Source organism: Parus major, chromosome 1A, assembly GCF_001522545.3.
Source record: "Parus major isolate Abel chromosome 1A, Parus_major1.1, whole genome shotgun sequence".
Lineage (NCBI taxonomy): Eukaryota > Metazoa > Chordata > Aves > Passeriformes > Paridae > Parus > Parus major.
Window position 1 is genome coordinate 485226 of NC_031773.1, and position 12877 is coordinate 498102.

General features: G+C 46.6%; 1 protein-coding gene across 12 annotated transcripts in view; it reads left to right on the forward strand.

The window, feature by feature from the left end:
• The window catches only part of LOC107205120 (collagen alpha-1(VII) chain-like), a 95503-nt gene that overhangs the window by 29887 nt on the left and 52739 nt on the right, over window positions 1-12877 (forward strand). For all 12 annotated transcript variants that reach the window (XM_033514671.1, XM_033514668.1, XM_033514667.1 and 9 more), the window contains exons 16-34: window positions 292-420; window positions 653-802; window positions 1539-1676; window positions 2071-2217; window positions 2929-3048; window positions 4985-5131; window positions 5259-5447; window positions 5795-5934; window positions 6811-6934; window positions 8148-8291; window positions 9548-9738; window positions 10178-10252; window positions 10806-10886; window positions 10967-10993; window positions 11194-11238; window positions 11852-11920; window positions 12016-12093; window positions 12323-12349; window positions 12509-12562. In XM_033514671.1, the coding sequence (XP_033370562.1) occupies window positions 292-420; window positions 653-802; window positions 1539-1676; window positions 2071-2217; window positions 2929-3048; window positions 4985-5131; window positions 5259-5447; window positions 5795-5934; window positions 6811-6934; window positions 8148-8291; window positions 9548-9738; window positions 10178-10252; window positions 10806-10886; window positions 10967-10993; window positions 11194-11238; window positions 11852-11920; window positions 12016-12093; window positions 12323-12349; window positions 12509-12562 (2075 nt within the window). The remainder of the gene's footprint in view (window positions 1-291; window positions 421-652; window positions 803-1538; window positions 1677-2070; window positions 2218-2928; window positions 3049-4984; window positions 5132-5258; window positions 5448-5794; window positions 5935-6810; window positions 6935-8147; window positions 8292-9547; window positions 9739-10177; window positions 10253-10805; window positions 10887-10966; window positions 10994-11193; window positions 11239-11851; window positions 11921-12015; window positions 12094-12322; window positions 12350-12508; window positions 12563-12877) is intronic.

Sequence of the window (12877 nt, forward strand, 5' to 3'; positions counted from 1 at the left end):
ATGGATCTCCTGACTCCATGGATCCCTGAACCCAAGGATCATGACATGGATCTCCTGACTCCATGGATCCCAAGGCCTGGCCTGGCCTTGCTCCCACTGGATCTGGGCAGGACATGCTCCTTGATAACCTTGATGACCTTGGTGTCTCTCCAGGAGATGAGGATGAGGAGACACCAAGGATAAGCAAAGACCCTTTGATATAATTTTGATATAATTTTGACTCATTAACACATCAGTGATGAGCCTTTGGGCAGGAATCAGGATGCTCCTGATGTTGTCCCCATCCTGCAGCTCCTCTGGGATCTGTCTCCAACTTCAAGGTGATGTCCCACACCAGCACCAGCCTGTCCTTAGCCTGGAGCGCCACAGCCGCTGCCACCAAATTCAAACTCACCTGGAGCCCCATGGGAGCAGGCAAAGGTGAGCAGGGGAAGGACATTCCAGGCACCTTCCCAAATTCCTGACCTGCTCCTGGGGGTAGGAAAGAGATCCCACGGCTGGGAAACTTGGTCCCGTTGGTGATGGCTCCTCTTCCTTGTTCTGATGGTTTTATTGATGGAGATAATCCTCAGAGCTCTGGGACAGCAGGGCAGCAATTTCCTTTGGAGGAAGGAAATGATCTCCAGGCTCTGAAATACCCCTGTTTTTCCAGGAAAACATGTTGCCAGGACTCGCTACCTGGGCAGCAGAGTGTTGGCTCATCGGATTGAGCACCTGGTGCCCAACACCCTGTACAGGGTCGGTGTCCGGGCTGTGTTCAGCAGGACCGAGGGGCCGGAGGTGGTCCTGACTCACCACACAGGTAATTCCTGCTGGAAAAACCTTCCTTGAGTTGGGATGCAAAGCTTGGATTGGTCTTGGGTGTGGGATTGGCTCTGTTGATCAGAGGCCTGGTGATCAAAACACCAAAGTTTTGGGTTCAATCCTCGTGTTCATCCATTTGAGACTTGGACTCCGTGATCCTGGTGGAGATATCCAAGATGTCCTGTGGATGGTGGAGGCACAAGCTGGTGGTAATAATCCATGGCTGTTCCTGTGGGAGTGGACACATCCTTCTGGCATGTTGGACAATCTTGGATTTATCAACACAATTCCCAGAGCTATTTACCCACCCAGGGAATGCAGGAGCCTCTCCGCAGGCACCACCCAGGGTCACTCACCAGCCTCCACTCTTGAGGTCTGGGGAATTCCTTGGATTGTGGCTTTGCCTCTTCCAACACAGAGTTCTGGCTCCTTCCAGTGTCTTTTTCACCAAATTCCATGAGTTTTTCATGGAATTTTAAGATGTGTCTGGATGATCCATCCTCTCTTGAAGCTTTTCTTGTGTCCCTTTGTGTTGGTGTGGGTGGTAAGAGATGTGGATGTGATTCCTCAGCTGGGAATCCATGGATCCATTAGGAATTTCAGCCTGGCACCCTGGATAACGTTTGGAAAGTAGATATTGATTGAATGCCCAAATTCTTCTCCTCCACCACAGCTTGGAGCCAGGGTGCTGCTCTGGGGCTGAGCTGAAATCTTATCCTGGTTCATTTTTCCAGCTCCTTCTGAAGATTCCAACCCCATCCTGACCATCCAGGACCTGAGGGTTACTGACACCGGTGTAAACACTTTGAAGCTGGCTTGGAAAAAGCTTCCTGGGATAAGTCACTACAAGATATCCTGGGAGCCATCCAATGGTAAGAATCCCGATCTGTTGGTCAGGGAGCACAAGGAACCCACAAAAATGGGGAGTTTGGCACAAGAAATTCCTTTTTCCATGGGTGCTTGGGGTAGGAGGAGATTTTAATGTCTGCTGGGGCAGGTTGGACTCCTCTGAGCCCTGAGCTAAGCTTTAGGCTCTAACCAAGGATATAAATACAGCTGGGATTTGGGAATTCCAAGAATCAGTTCATTTCCACATTCCACTGGACATTTCTGATGCCTGTGCCTCAGTTTCCCCGTGGGCAAAATGAGTTCCTAACTCTCCTCCCTGGCCAGGTGCTGTCAGATGTGCATGAAGCTGCTGTAGCAATGATTCTTACACTTCCCTTTCCATGGGCACCGCGGGTTTTTTGGGATGTCTCCTCTCAGGTGACTCGGAATCCTCCCAGCTGGTCCCAGCGGATGCCACTTCCTTTGCCATTCCCAAACTGAAGGACAACACCACCTACAGCATCTCCGTGTCTGCGGTGGGAAAGGGACGGGAGGGAAAGCCCACAGTGCTCACAGCCAGAACCTGTGAGTATGGGATTCATGGCTTGGGATAAGAGAATCTCCATAGGGGAATGAAGAAAAAGAGCGATTTTGGCTGATGGACACCTTATTCCTGGAATTCCAGAATGTTTTGGGTTGGAAGGGGCCTTGAATATTGTCTGCTTCCAACACCTTCTGTAGGCCAAGTTACTCCAAACCCCATCCAACCCGGCCTTGTTTCTTCTCAGATCCCACCAAAAACCAGGCATTGATCATTTCTTCTTATTATTGAGGATTATTGGGATTTCCCTGTCTTCCCCTTCCAATAATCCCCCTTTTTGTGGCACGTTATCTTGGAATTCCCTCTTTATGCAATATCTTGACCATTTCCAGCAGGAAAAGGCCAACATCCCTCATGAGTTTTGCCAAAACGGGCAGATTTGGAGATCAGAGGGGAAAGTCAGGGATGTGAGGACAACACTGGGATTTCAGGGAGCATCTGGGAAAAAAATAGCAGGAAAAATTTCATTACCCATCCCAAAAACTCACATTTCAGTCAGTTTGGAGTCCAGACTGAAGAGCTGGCAAAATTTCCCTCAGTTCCCACCAAATGAGAACCTGGTCTGATCCAGCTTCTTGGAAAACACCTGAAGTGCTGGAGGAACTCCTTCCTCTCCCAGGAATGAAATTTGGGAGGCAGAAATGTCCCCAGAGCTGTTTCCAGCCCCTAAGCTTTGTTCCTTGCTTTTCCAACAGTGGATTTTCCCAAAGTGACGGAATTCACAGTGCAGGAGGCCACGGATTCCAGCGTTTTGTTGTCCTGGGATGCTGTTCCTGGAGCATCCCTGTATTTACTGACGTGGGGATTGTCCTCAGGTAATGTTTGGTGTGGGGAGGAAACCCTGATCCATCCCCTGGACTCCTCTGGATCTGGATTAGCAGGAGAACCCTGGGGTTTTCCATTAGTTCCTTCATCTCAGCTTCTCCATTTGGCTGAAAAAGAGGGAAAAATGGGAGCTGGAGGAGGCTCATAAAACTCCCCATTTGGCTATTGCAAAATCCTTGGAGGAAGAAAAAAAGGAGGGGTGGGAATAGCTCAGGAAAAAAGGAATTTTGGCATTATCTCTGTCTCTTCCTGTCCATCGAATCCACCAAAAAAAAGGTGGATTTTTGTCATCTGTAAAACCTTGTTCTTACCTGTTTAAAATCTCTGCTCTACTGTGAAGAACTTAAAAAAAAAAAAATTACTTTATCATTCCTCATCATTCCTTTTCCCAATTTGGCTTTTCAGGATTTTCCCTTTTAAAGCACCAACTCCATGATTTTTTTCCTGGATTGGACTAAAATCCTCTTTGAGTTTGGAGTTTCCTGTCCCTGTGGCTTCAACCACAAACTTTTTTCCTAGGATCAGTTCATGTCCAAAGTCACTAAAGAAACCAAATCCAACAGAATTCCCTTGCAGGTTGTGTCACTCAGGATGAACAGTCCCGTGACAGCAGCTTTTTTTGGGGATAAATATTATGGAAAAATGATTTGGGAATGGAACATTTGGATCTCTGGGGTGATTTTAGTGATTTAAAGCAACCCTTCCCTTTCCTGTGCTGTGCTGTTCAAATATTGATCCAGAAGGATTCAGAAATCCCTGATTTCAGAGCAGTCTGGGAATCAGGAATGGATAATCCCACGTCTTACAGTCCCTCCATCGATCCTGCTGGAATGGGTTTATAAATATTGATTTCCCATCACCGGCAGATGAATCCTGACCCCACCTCTCCACAGGATAAAATTTATGCTCCTGAGTGAGTAATTCCAATTTTTCCTGGGTAATTATCCCAGCAGTCAACACTGGTGTATAAAAGCAATTAAGAATTTGGTCCTTATTTTTTGTCTTGATTAATTTTTCTCCACACAGCTTGATTTTTTTTTTCCCTAAATGAACGTTTCCTTGCTCCTGTTTTTAAGCTCATTGAATGCCCTTTTCCCATCTCATTTCATCCAGCCTGTCCCATAAAAAAACTGGATCCCTTTCTCTTCCACTTGGGATCATCAGACAAAATAAACCAATTATGGCTATTTTGATTTGATTTTCCAAAAAGAGTTTAAGTCAAATTTCAAGAGGGATTTTACTCTTTTATTTAAAGGAGGAAAACCTTCCCTCCAAAAATTTTTGTGGAGAATTGAGAACAACGAACTGGATTTGATCTTTGGAGATCTTTTCCAACCTCAATTCCATGAGTTGATGACAGATTATTTGCACTGATTTTATTTCTTGCCATAAAGACTGAGCTTTTGGGGTGATTTTTTTTAAAAGCAAAATGTTATTTCAGAATAAAAAAGGTACAAATTCCACTTTGAACAGTGTCAAATTCATCATTTATTATTTCTAAAGCAAGGCACTTAGGAAACATCAATCATTATTTTAAATCAAAACTACAAATTGTTTGCAACCAAATTCCTCAGTCACATTTGATTTTATTTTTCATCAAACTTTCCATTCATTCCCAAAAAGAATCTTATTTCTATCCATAAGAACCACTGGATAAAAATTGTTCTCTCAGCCTTGAGCACCACTTGCACCAAATCCCCTAAATTCTTGCATAAATTCCAATTTTTTTTCCTTTCTATTGCACAAAATCAACCTAATTTCGTCTGGTTTAGGACCTGACCATTGCACTTCGTAAATTATTTACTCTTCTCCAAATCCTGGGAATCATCTCATCCCCAAATTCCTGTTTTCCAACAGGATGCCACAGAAGTGGGAATTCCCCTGAGTTTTTCTGGCTCCCAGTCATGTTTCTCCTGTTTTCCACAGCTCCCTCTCTTTCCCAGGAATTGTTACCAGCAGCTTCCAGATCGTTTCGAGTGACGGGGCTGAGCTCCAAGAAAATGTATTTGTTTTCCATAAAACCAATGTTTGGAGACTCGGAGGGACCAGAGACAACGCTCCTTGGACAAACAGGTATGAAGGGTGGAGACCTGGATTTCTGGGTTGAATTTTGGGTTTTCTACCCTTTTTCTGTTTGCTGGAGAGTGACATTGTGGCTAAAAGAGGTTTAAAATTCACCTTTTCTGTTTGGGTCCTACAGCAGGAGCTCATGGGGAGTCACCGACCGCTCCAGTGGCTCCGGCACCGTTGGATATGGGGAAATCTCCATCGGGATCTCCTGGAAGTGTGGGGACCACTCCTCTCCCAGTGCCCACCAGTACAAAGCTCCCAGAGCCCCCAGTATGGACCAGCACGGTGTCGGCACCGCTGACAACCCTGCATGGGCTGCGTGAGTGTGGGGATGGTGATGATGATGATGATGATGATGATGATGTAGAAATGATGATGATGTAGAAATAGACAAAGCTTCCAGAGGCCAAGATCTCCTCTGATGCCAGGAGCTAAAACTGGTCTTAATTCCTTGAACAACGAGAGTGGACAATGTCAGGGAAGGCCCAAACCCCATAAACGCAGTGAAGGCCTCAGCACTACTCTGAGGGGTGAAGGTGTTGCTGCTTGCCCAAAAGTTGGCATCACAAGAGGTTTGGGGTTTGTTTTGTTGGTCTGAACACACAAAACCCCAGGATTCTGCTTTAGGACCCCTCAGCTTTTGGAATTCTTCTCTTCCCTCTGCAGTTTGTGGGAAGCTCAAGGCAGACGTTGGGTTCCTGGTGGATGAATCGTCCAGCATAGGCCAGAGCAACTTCAATAAAGTGAAGGATTTCCTCTTCCGGATTGTTTCCTATTTCCCCAAGATTGGACCTGAAGGGACACAGGCAAGATTTTCTTATTCCATTTCCTGAAGTTATTTTCTTTCTGTTTTCTCCTTCTGCTCAGCCCTGCCTGGAGCAGAATCTGCTCACACAGGAATTGTGGAGCAGAAAGGTGAGGGAAAGACCTGTGATGAACAAAAAAACAGGAATTAAACTCTCCTCAATGCCATCTTTCCCATTTCCATTTCTTGGTTATCTTTCCAAGACAAAATCATTGGGAATAAAGCTAATTCCACACCTGAAATGCTGTCTAGGTCAGCCCAGAGGCCTGTCAGGTGCATATTCCCCTCTCAGATCCCATTTCTGACCCCATTCCGAGTGGGAATGGTTGGGAATCCAAAGTGGGAATGGTTGGGAATCCAGCGTGAGAACAGTTGGAAATCCAGAGCAGGAATGGCGTGAAATCCAGAGTGGGAACTGTGGGAAATCCAGAATGGAAATGGTTGGAAATCCAGAATGGAAATTATTGGAAATCCGGAGTGGGAATGGTTGGAAATCCAGAATGGAAATGGTTGGAAATCCGGAGTGGGAATTTAATGACAGCAAAGCCAATGGGAAGACTCAGTTCCTCATTTATTTGGGGTCATTTATTTAATTAACAGCATATTTGAATTAGGGAGATTTACAGAACTCAGTTGAAGTCGAGCAGGAAATGGGAATTTCTTGGACTCTGCTTGGAGGTTTTAGGTGAATGACGAAATTACCCTGGGTCAACAAATAACTCTGGGAACATAAAAAAATTTTTGATTTTGGTGAGGGTCTGGCTCCCTTTTCCCAGAGAATTCAACCTCTTCCCATTCCCGGTGCACCATGCTCTGACTCGAGGCAGTCTGTCCCATTTCCTGTGGATTTGGGGATTTTAATCCCAGGTTTTTGCAGGTTGCTGTTGCTCAGTACAACGAGGAGCCCAGGGCAGCTTTTCACTTCAACCAACACCGCGACCGCAACGGAGCCCTTGGAGCCATCAAAGGGCTGAGCTACACCGGAGGCAACACCAAAACAGGTCTGGGAGGGCACTTGGATACCTGGGATGATCCTTCTGGCCCTGGAGAGATCCTGGAAGCCAAGGAAAACATTTCTCTGAGTGGTTTGGAGTCATTTCCTTGGTGGGAATGTTGTCCCTAAAATTGTTTTAAGTTTGAGAATGGATTAAATTTAATTTTTGGGAGAGTTTTTTTTCAACCACTTGGTGCTTTTCACATGTCCTGGTTTTTCCCCTGGGTTTTCCTCATTATTTTATGATTTTGTCTGGACTTGAGGGAGGTTTTTATACCACAGACCCATGAGGGTGGCTGGTTTGAAGAATTTTTCCATCCCAGAAGTCCAGATATTTTTGTCTCATTTAAAAAGCTCAGAGAGGGACGACACTTTCCATGTGCTGATTCCCAGATGGACACTGGGAATACCTGGTTCCCCTGGAGGAACACAACCAGGAATGGTAAATTAAAGATTGTTAGTTTTAATTTAATCATTTAACCAAATTGGTTGGAACCTGGTGCCAGTAACTCCAAGATTCAATCCCCCTATGGACCTTTCAGGAATTGGACTCAATGATCCTTGTGGATACTTTCCAGCCTGGAATATTCTGGAGTTTTGTGATTTTTCAATGAATTCTTCACATTAAGAAAGCTTTGAGGCACCCAAATCCCTCATCCTGCCTCAGTGGTATTGGACAAGAGTACATAAAACCAGGGACAGTCAAAATACAGGAATTTTCATGGGATTGGTTAGGGAAAGAAGGCATGGAATTGGTCAGGCTGGAAATTCCTGGCTAACCTTGCCTCTAATCCTGCTTTTTATGGAGTTTGTGTCGATAAAGACATTTTACTCCATGTAGGAATATTTCCATAGTATTTCAGAGCTTCTTGACCATTTCAATCTGTGGGAGATTTCTTTGTGAAACTTTCTTGGTCTTTCCAAAGACATTTGGAAATGGGAATTCTGTGGATTTTTTTTTTTTCCCTGAAGTGTAAGAAAAGTGCTTCAATTTTCTGAATATTTTGGTTTCCCTTTTCCAAAACTATCTGTTGATTCCACCAGAACCATTCCAACCAAGCTGATTTCCTGCTGTTATCCTTCAAAAGAGACATTTTCCCATGCCCAGGACTTTCCACTTATGAGGAATTCCCTTCATTCTCCACCCCTGGAAGAAGATCCAGAGTCCAAACCCATGGAATTAATCCAGACTCCCACCCTGCCTCTCCCTGTCTGCTCAGGCCATGCCATATCCTACGTGTTAAAGGAATTATTCCAGCCCTCCAGAGGGATGAGACCGGGCTTTCCTCGCATCCTGGTGCTTGTGACCGATGGACAATCCCAGGATGACGTGCTGCCCCCAGCCAGAGCAGCCCATGCTTTGGGTAGGAGTTCCCAGTTGTGTTTTCCTCGGTTCTCCATGAATTTCCAGGGGGCTGAGGTTTCCCAGTTGAGTTTCCCTCAGTTCTCCTTGAATTTCCAGGGGGTTGGGGTCACCCCATTGGCTTTCCCTCAGTTCTCCATGAATTTCCAGGGAGTTGAGGTTGCCCCGTTGTGTTTTTATCAGTTCTTCATGAATTTCCAGAGGTTTGAGGTTTCCCTATTGTGTTTCCCTCCATTGTCCATCAATTTCCAGGGGGCTGAGGTTTCCCAGTTGGGTTTCCCTCAGGTCTCCACGAATTTCCAGGGGGTTGAGGTTGCCTCCTTGTGTTTCCCTCAGTTTTCTATGAATTTCCAGGGAGTTAAGGTTTCCCCCTTGTGTTTTCCTCAGTTCTCCATGAATTTCCAGAGGTTTGAGGTTACCCTGTTGTGTTTTCCCTCAGTTCTCCATGGATTTCCAGAGGTTTGAGGTTTCCCCATTGTGTTTCCCTCAGTTCTCCACGAATTTCCAGGGGGTTGAGGTTGCCTCCTTGTGTTTCCCTCAGTTCTCCATGAATTTCCAGGGGGTTAAGGTCACCCCATTGTGTTTTCCTCAGTTCTTCATGGATTTCCAGGGAGTTAAGGTTTCCCCCTTGTGTTTCCCTCAGTTCTCCATGGATTTCCAGAGGTTTGAGGTTTCCCCCTTGAGTTTCCCTCAGTTCTCCATGGATTTCCAGAGGTTTGAGGTTTCCNCAGAGGTTTGAGGTTTCCCCCTTGAGTTTCCCTCAGTTCTCCATGGATTTCCAGAGGTTTGAGGTTTCCCCCTTGAGTTTCCCTCAGTTCTCCATCAATTTCCAGAGGTTTGAGGTTTCCCCATTGTGTTTCCCTCAGTTTTCTATGAATTTCCAGGGAGTTAAGGTTTCCCCATTGTGTTTTCCTCAGTTTTCCATGAATTTCCAGGGGGTTGGGGTCACCCCATTGGGCTTTCCTCAGTTTTCCATGAATTTCCAGGGGTTTGAGGTTTCCCCATTGTGTTTCCCTCAGTTCTCCATGGGTTTCCAGGTCTTTGAGGGTGGTGCACCGTGTGAGGAGTCACTTTGAGGGCACTTTTGGTTCATTCCCTCCTTTATCCTTTCTCTTTTCCCAACTTGTCTTGGTTCACTGTAACTCACACCCAGCTCCAGGTGACTTCTCTGAGGGTTCTACCTGAGGTTTTTACCAGGGAGGGGTTTGGAAACTCTGATCCCAAGAATTAGGAGTGGTGGAATCCATGTCATTCCAGGGCTCCGTGTCATTGCTGTGGGGGTGTCAGGAGCTGACCCCGTGGAGCTCCACAAGATTTTGCTGCAGCAGAACCCCCAGAATGTTTTCTACGTCAGCACCTTCGACGACTTCCCCCAAATCCTCCAAGAGCTGATAGAAGCCATTTGTTCTGATCCTCAGCTTCCAGGAACCCAAATCCCACCAGGAAAGGTGAGTTCCTACTCCTGGGAGTAAATACAGCTTGGAGTGGGTCAGGCACAAGGAAAATCTTCTTCCCTGAGGGAACAAAGCAGACTCAGAGTGGATTTAGGACACCGTGTCCCATCCTGACCTCGCTGTCCAGCCCTAAAGAGCAAAACCTTTGAAATCCAGGAGTGGAACTGAGGAGGCCAGGATAGAGCTGGGAATGTTTTGGTGGATTAAACAACTGCAGAACACTTAGATATATTAAAAATTCATATTATAAATTCATAAGAATAGACTGTAAATGTCTGAGGATTCTCCTGGATGGTCAACTCTGCTTTTCCCTTTCTTTGCCTAAGCCAAGGAATGTTCTAATCTGTGTTTCCTGGTCACTTTGGTTTATTTGCCATCCTTTGGTGGATTTTAATTCCCTGATAATTTATTTTTTTTCTCTTTTCTGTTGAAGAGCTCCAGGGGCTCAGCAGTTCACAGGGGTTATGAGCCCCACAGCTTCACTACGAAGGGAGAGAAAGGGGAGCGGGTGAGTCACAGAATATTCTCAGTTGGAAGGGACCCACATGGATCATCAAGTCCAGCTCTTAAGGGAATGTCCCTACAGGATGATCCACTTGGATAGTTAATATCATGGAATATCATGGAATGGTTTGGGCTGGAAGAGGCTCAAAAGATCCAGTTCCAACCTCGACACCTTCCACTATCCCAGGTTGCTCCAAGCCCCAATGTCCAACCTGGCCTTGGGCATTTCCAGGGATCCAGCCACAGCTTCTCTGGGAATTCCATCCCAGCCCCTCCCCACCCTCCCAGCCAGAAATTCCTTCCCAATATCCCATCTATCCCTGCCCTCTGGCAGTAAATACAACAAAATTACGACTGAGGAAGAGTTCAAGGAAAGAATCACCCTCAGGTCTTTTCTGTTGGTGTTTTGCTCTTCCTGCTCCATGCTGGCTTTGAAAATCCTGGAAAAGGGAATTGCTCTGGGATTTGGGAATGCTCTCAAGCGTTGCAGTGCTGTATGAAGCTGTTTTGCAGGTCTGAGGTTATCCCCTCCAGGCTGTCATTTTCCATGTTTTTAGGGTCTCCCTGGGAAAGACGGCATTCCTGGGCTGCCGGGCAGGCCGGGCCGGCCAGGTCCTCCAGGTCCCCCTGGAATCACGGTATGGACTGGTTTAAACAAACTTTTCCAAAGGGCTATTCCAGAAAAAACTGACCAGTATCCCTCTGTCCTGTTTTGCAGGGGCTTCCTGGCAGCCAAGGTGACATTGTGAGTATTTGGAATCCTGGGTTGGTTTGGGTTGGAAGGGACCTTAAAACTCATCCCATTCCATGGGCAGGGGCCCTTCCCACCATCCCAGGTTGCTCCAAGCCCTGTCCAACCTGGCCTTGGACATTTCCAGGGATCAGCATCCATGGTTGTGTGGGTGTTTTTCTGTTTAATACTTCAGAATTTATTTTTAATTCCAGGGATCTCCAGGCTATCCAGGACCAGCAGGGCCAAAAGGAGACAGAGTGAGTTCCATTCCTGGATTTCACTGGGAGAAATTAATTTCATTGTTGTGACCTCTCTTTTCCAAGCATTTTCACCAGGATCTTTGGTGAATGAGAATTTTTAAGCTGTGTCTACCTAATCCTACACTGCCTGTCTACAGCTTGGGGAATTTCCCCCGGGAATTTTATGTCTTTATGGAGAAAAGTGCTCAATCCTAATCCCAGGTTCTGGGCATAATTAATTAGTTAATTGATTGCAGAAGAAGGTGGGGTCATTCTGCCTGAGTCTCCATAATTAACAAACCTGGTTTAATCCACTCAGGACACTAAAATATTTCAATATTTACTGGGGGCAGATCCCAGGAGGAGCTTCCTGCCCTTCTCCCAGTCCCCATTCCTCCTTTTTCCCTGCATCCCCCTGAGCTGTCTGTGTGGATGAAGATCGGGAATGGACCCTGCTGGAAATCCAACTTCCACTTTTTTCCTTGGGATTAATTTTTTCCATTCCAGCAAGCAAAACTCAGGTCATGGCCATGTGGTTTTGGGTGCCAAGTGCTCAGAGTTGATGGAATTGCCCCTAAATCACCCAATTTCCCGTCTGCTCCTGGATCTCCCAAAGTGCTTTTATCCACAGGGAGAGCCAGGCTATGTCCTGGGAGGAGTGGAGGTGATTCCTGGCCGGAATGGGCAGCCTGGCCCCGCTGTGAGTATCAAACCCCAGGTGTGGGGGAGCCTTCAGCTTCCCAAGGGTTGGGAGAGATCCCAAATCCCTCCCTCTCCCACTTTTCCTTGTTGCAGGGACAGAAGGGGCAGCCAGGAGTCCCTGGGGTTCCAGGACCACCAGGTTCTCCAGGGCCACCAGGAATCTCCATCAAGGTGAGTTTGCAGCACAGTTCTGGGATGTGCCACAGGAAAGGGAGACCCAACACCAAATATTGCGGGTGGAGGTGTCTGGAGACTCCTCCTGAAGCTCTTCCTTCTGGTGGGAGTGGGAGTTTTGCTGTCTTGGAGCAAAAATCTCCCAGATTTTTTGCTGGGATGAAGTTTGGTGAGGAGCCCCTAAATGCCCATCCCATGGGAATTCTCCTTGTCCTTTGTGTTTCAGGGTGAACCAGGGAATTCAGGAATTAGGGTGAGTACCTAAGGTCAGCTTTCACTTTGGGATGAAAAGCCTTTTTTCCATAGTTTTTTTTTTCCAAACTGCCCAGGAAGTTCTGGCTTCCAAACTTCAAAATTTCCTTGGAGATCTGTGAAGGGATCATGGAGTGAGAATTTCCTGTGCTTCATGCAGGGTCCCCGTGGGAAGAGTGGCCTCAAAGGAGACAGAGGAGACACAGGAGAGCCGGTGAGTGCTCCCAGGAAGTCAGGGGAAAACTGGGACAGATCCAGAGGAGGGAAAAATGTGGATCAAGAGCCTGAGACAGCAAATGGCCCAAACTGGCAGCAGATCCAAAACAAGGGAAGGGGTGGTTCTGCCCAGAAATCATCCCACAAGGAGGTTTGGGGTGTGGGAAGTTTGGGTTCAAGGGGAGATACGAGAAGGAAAAAAGTCCATGCAGGATGGACTCCATGGGAATAAAAGGCAGTGGGATTGGTTTGGAAATTCTCTGTTACAAATGGCTCAGTCCGAAGGATAACATCAATGTGCTGCTTTTCCATC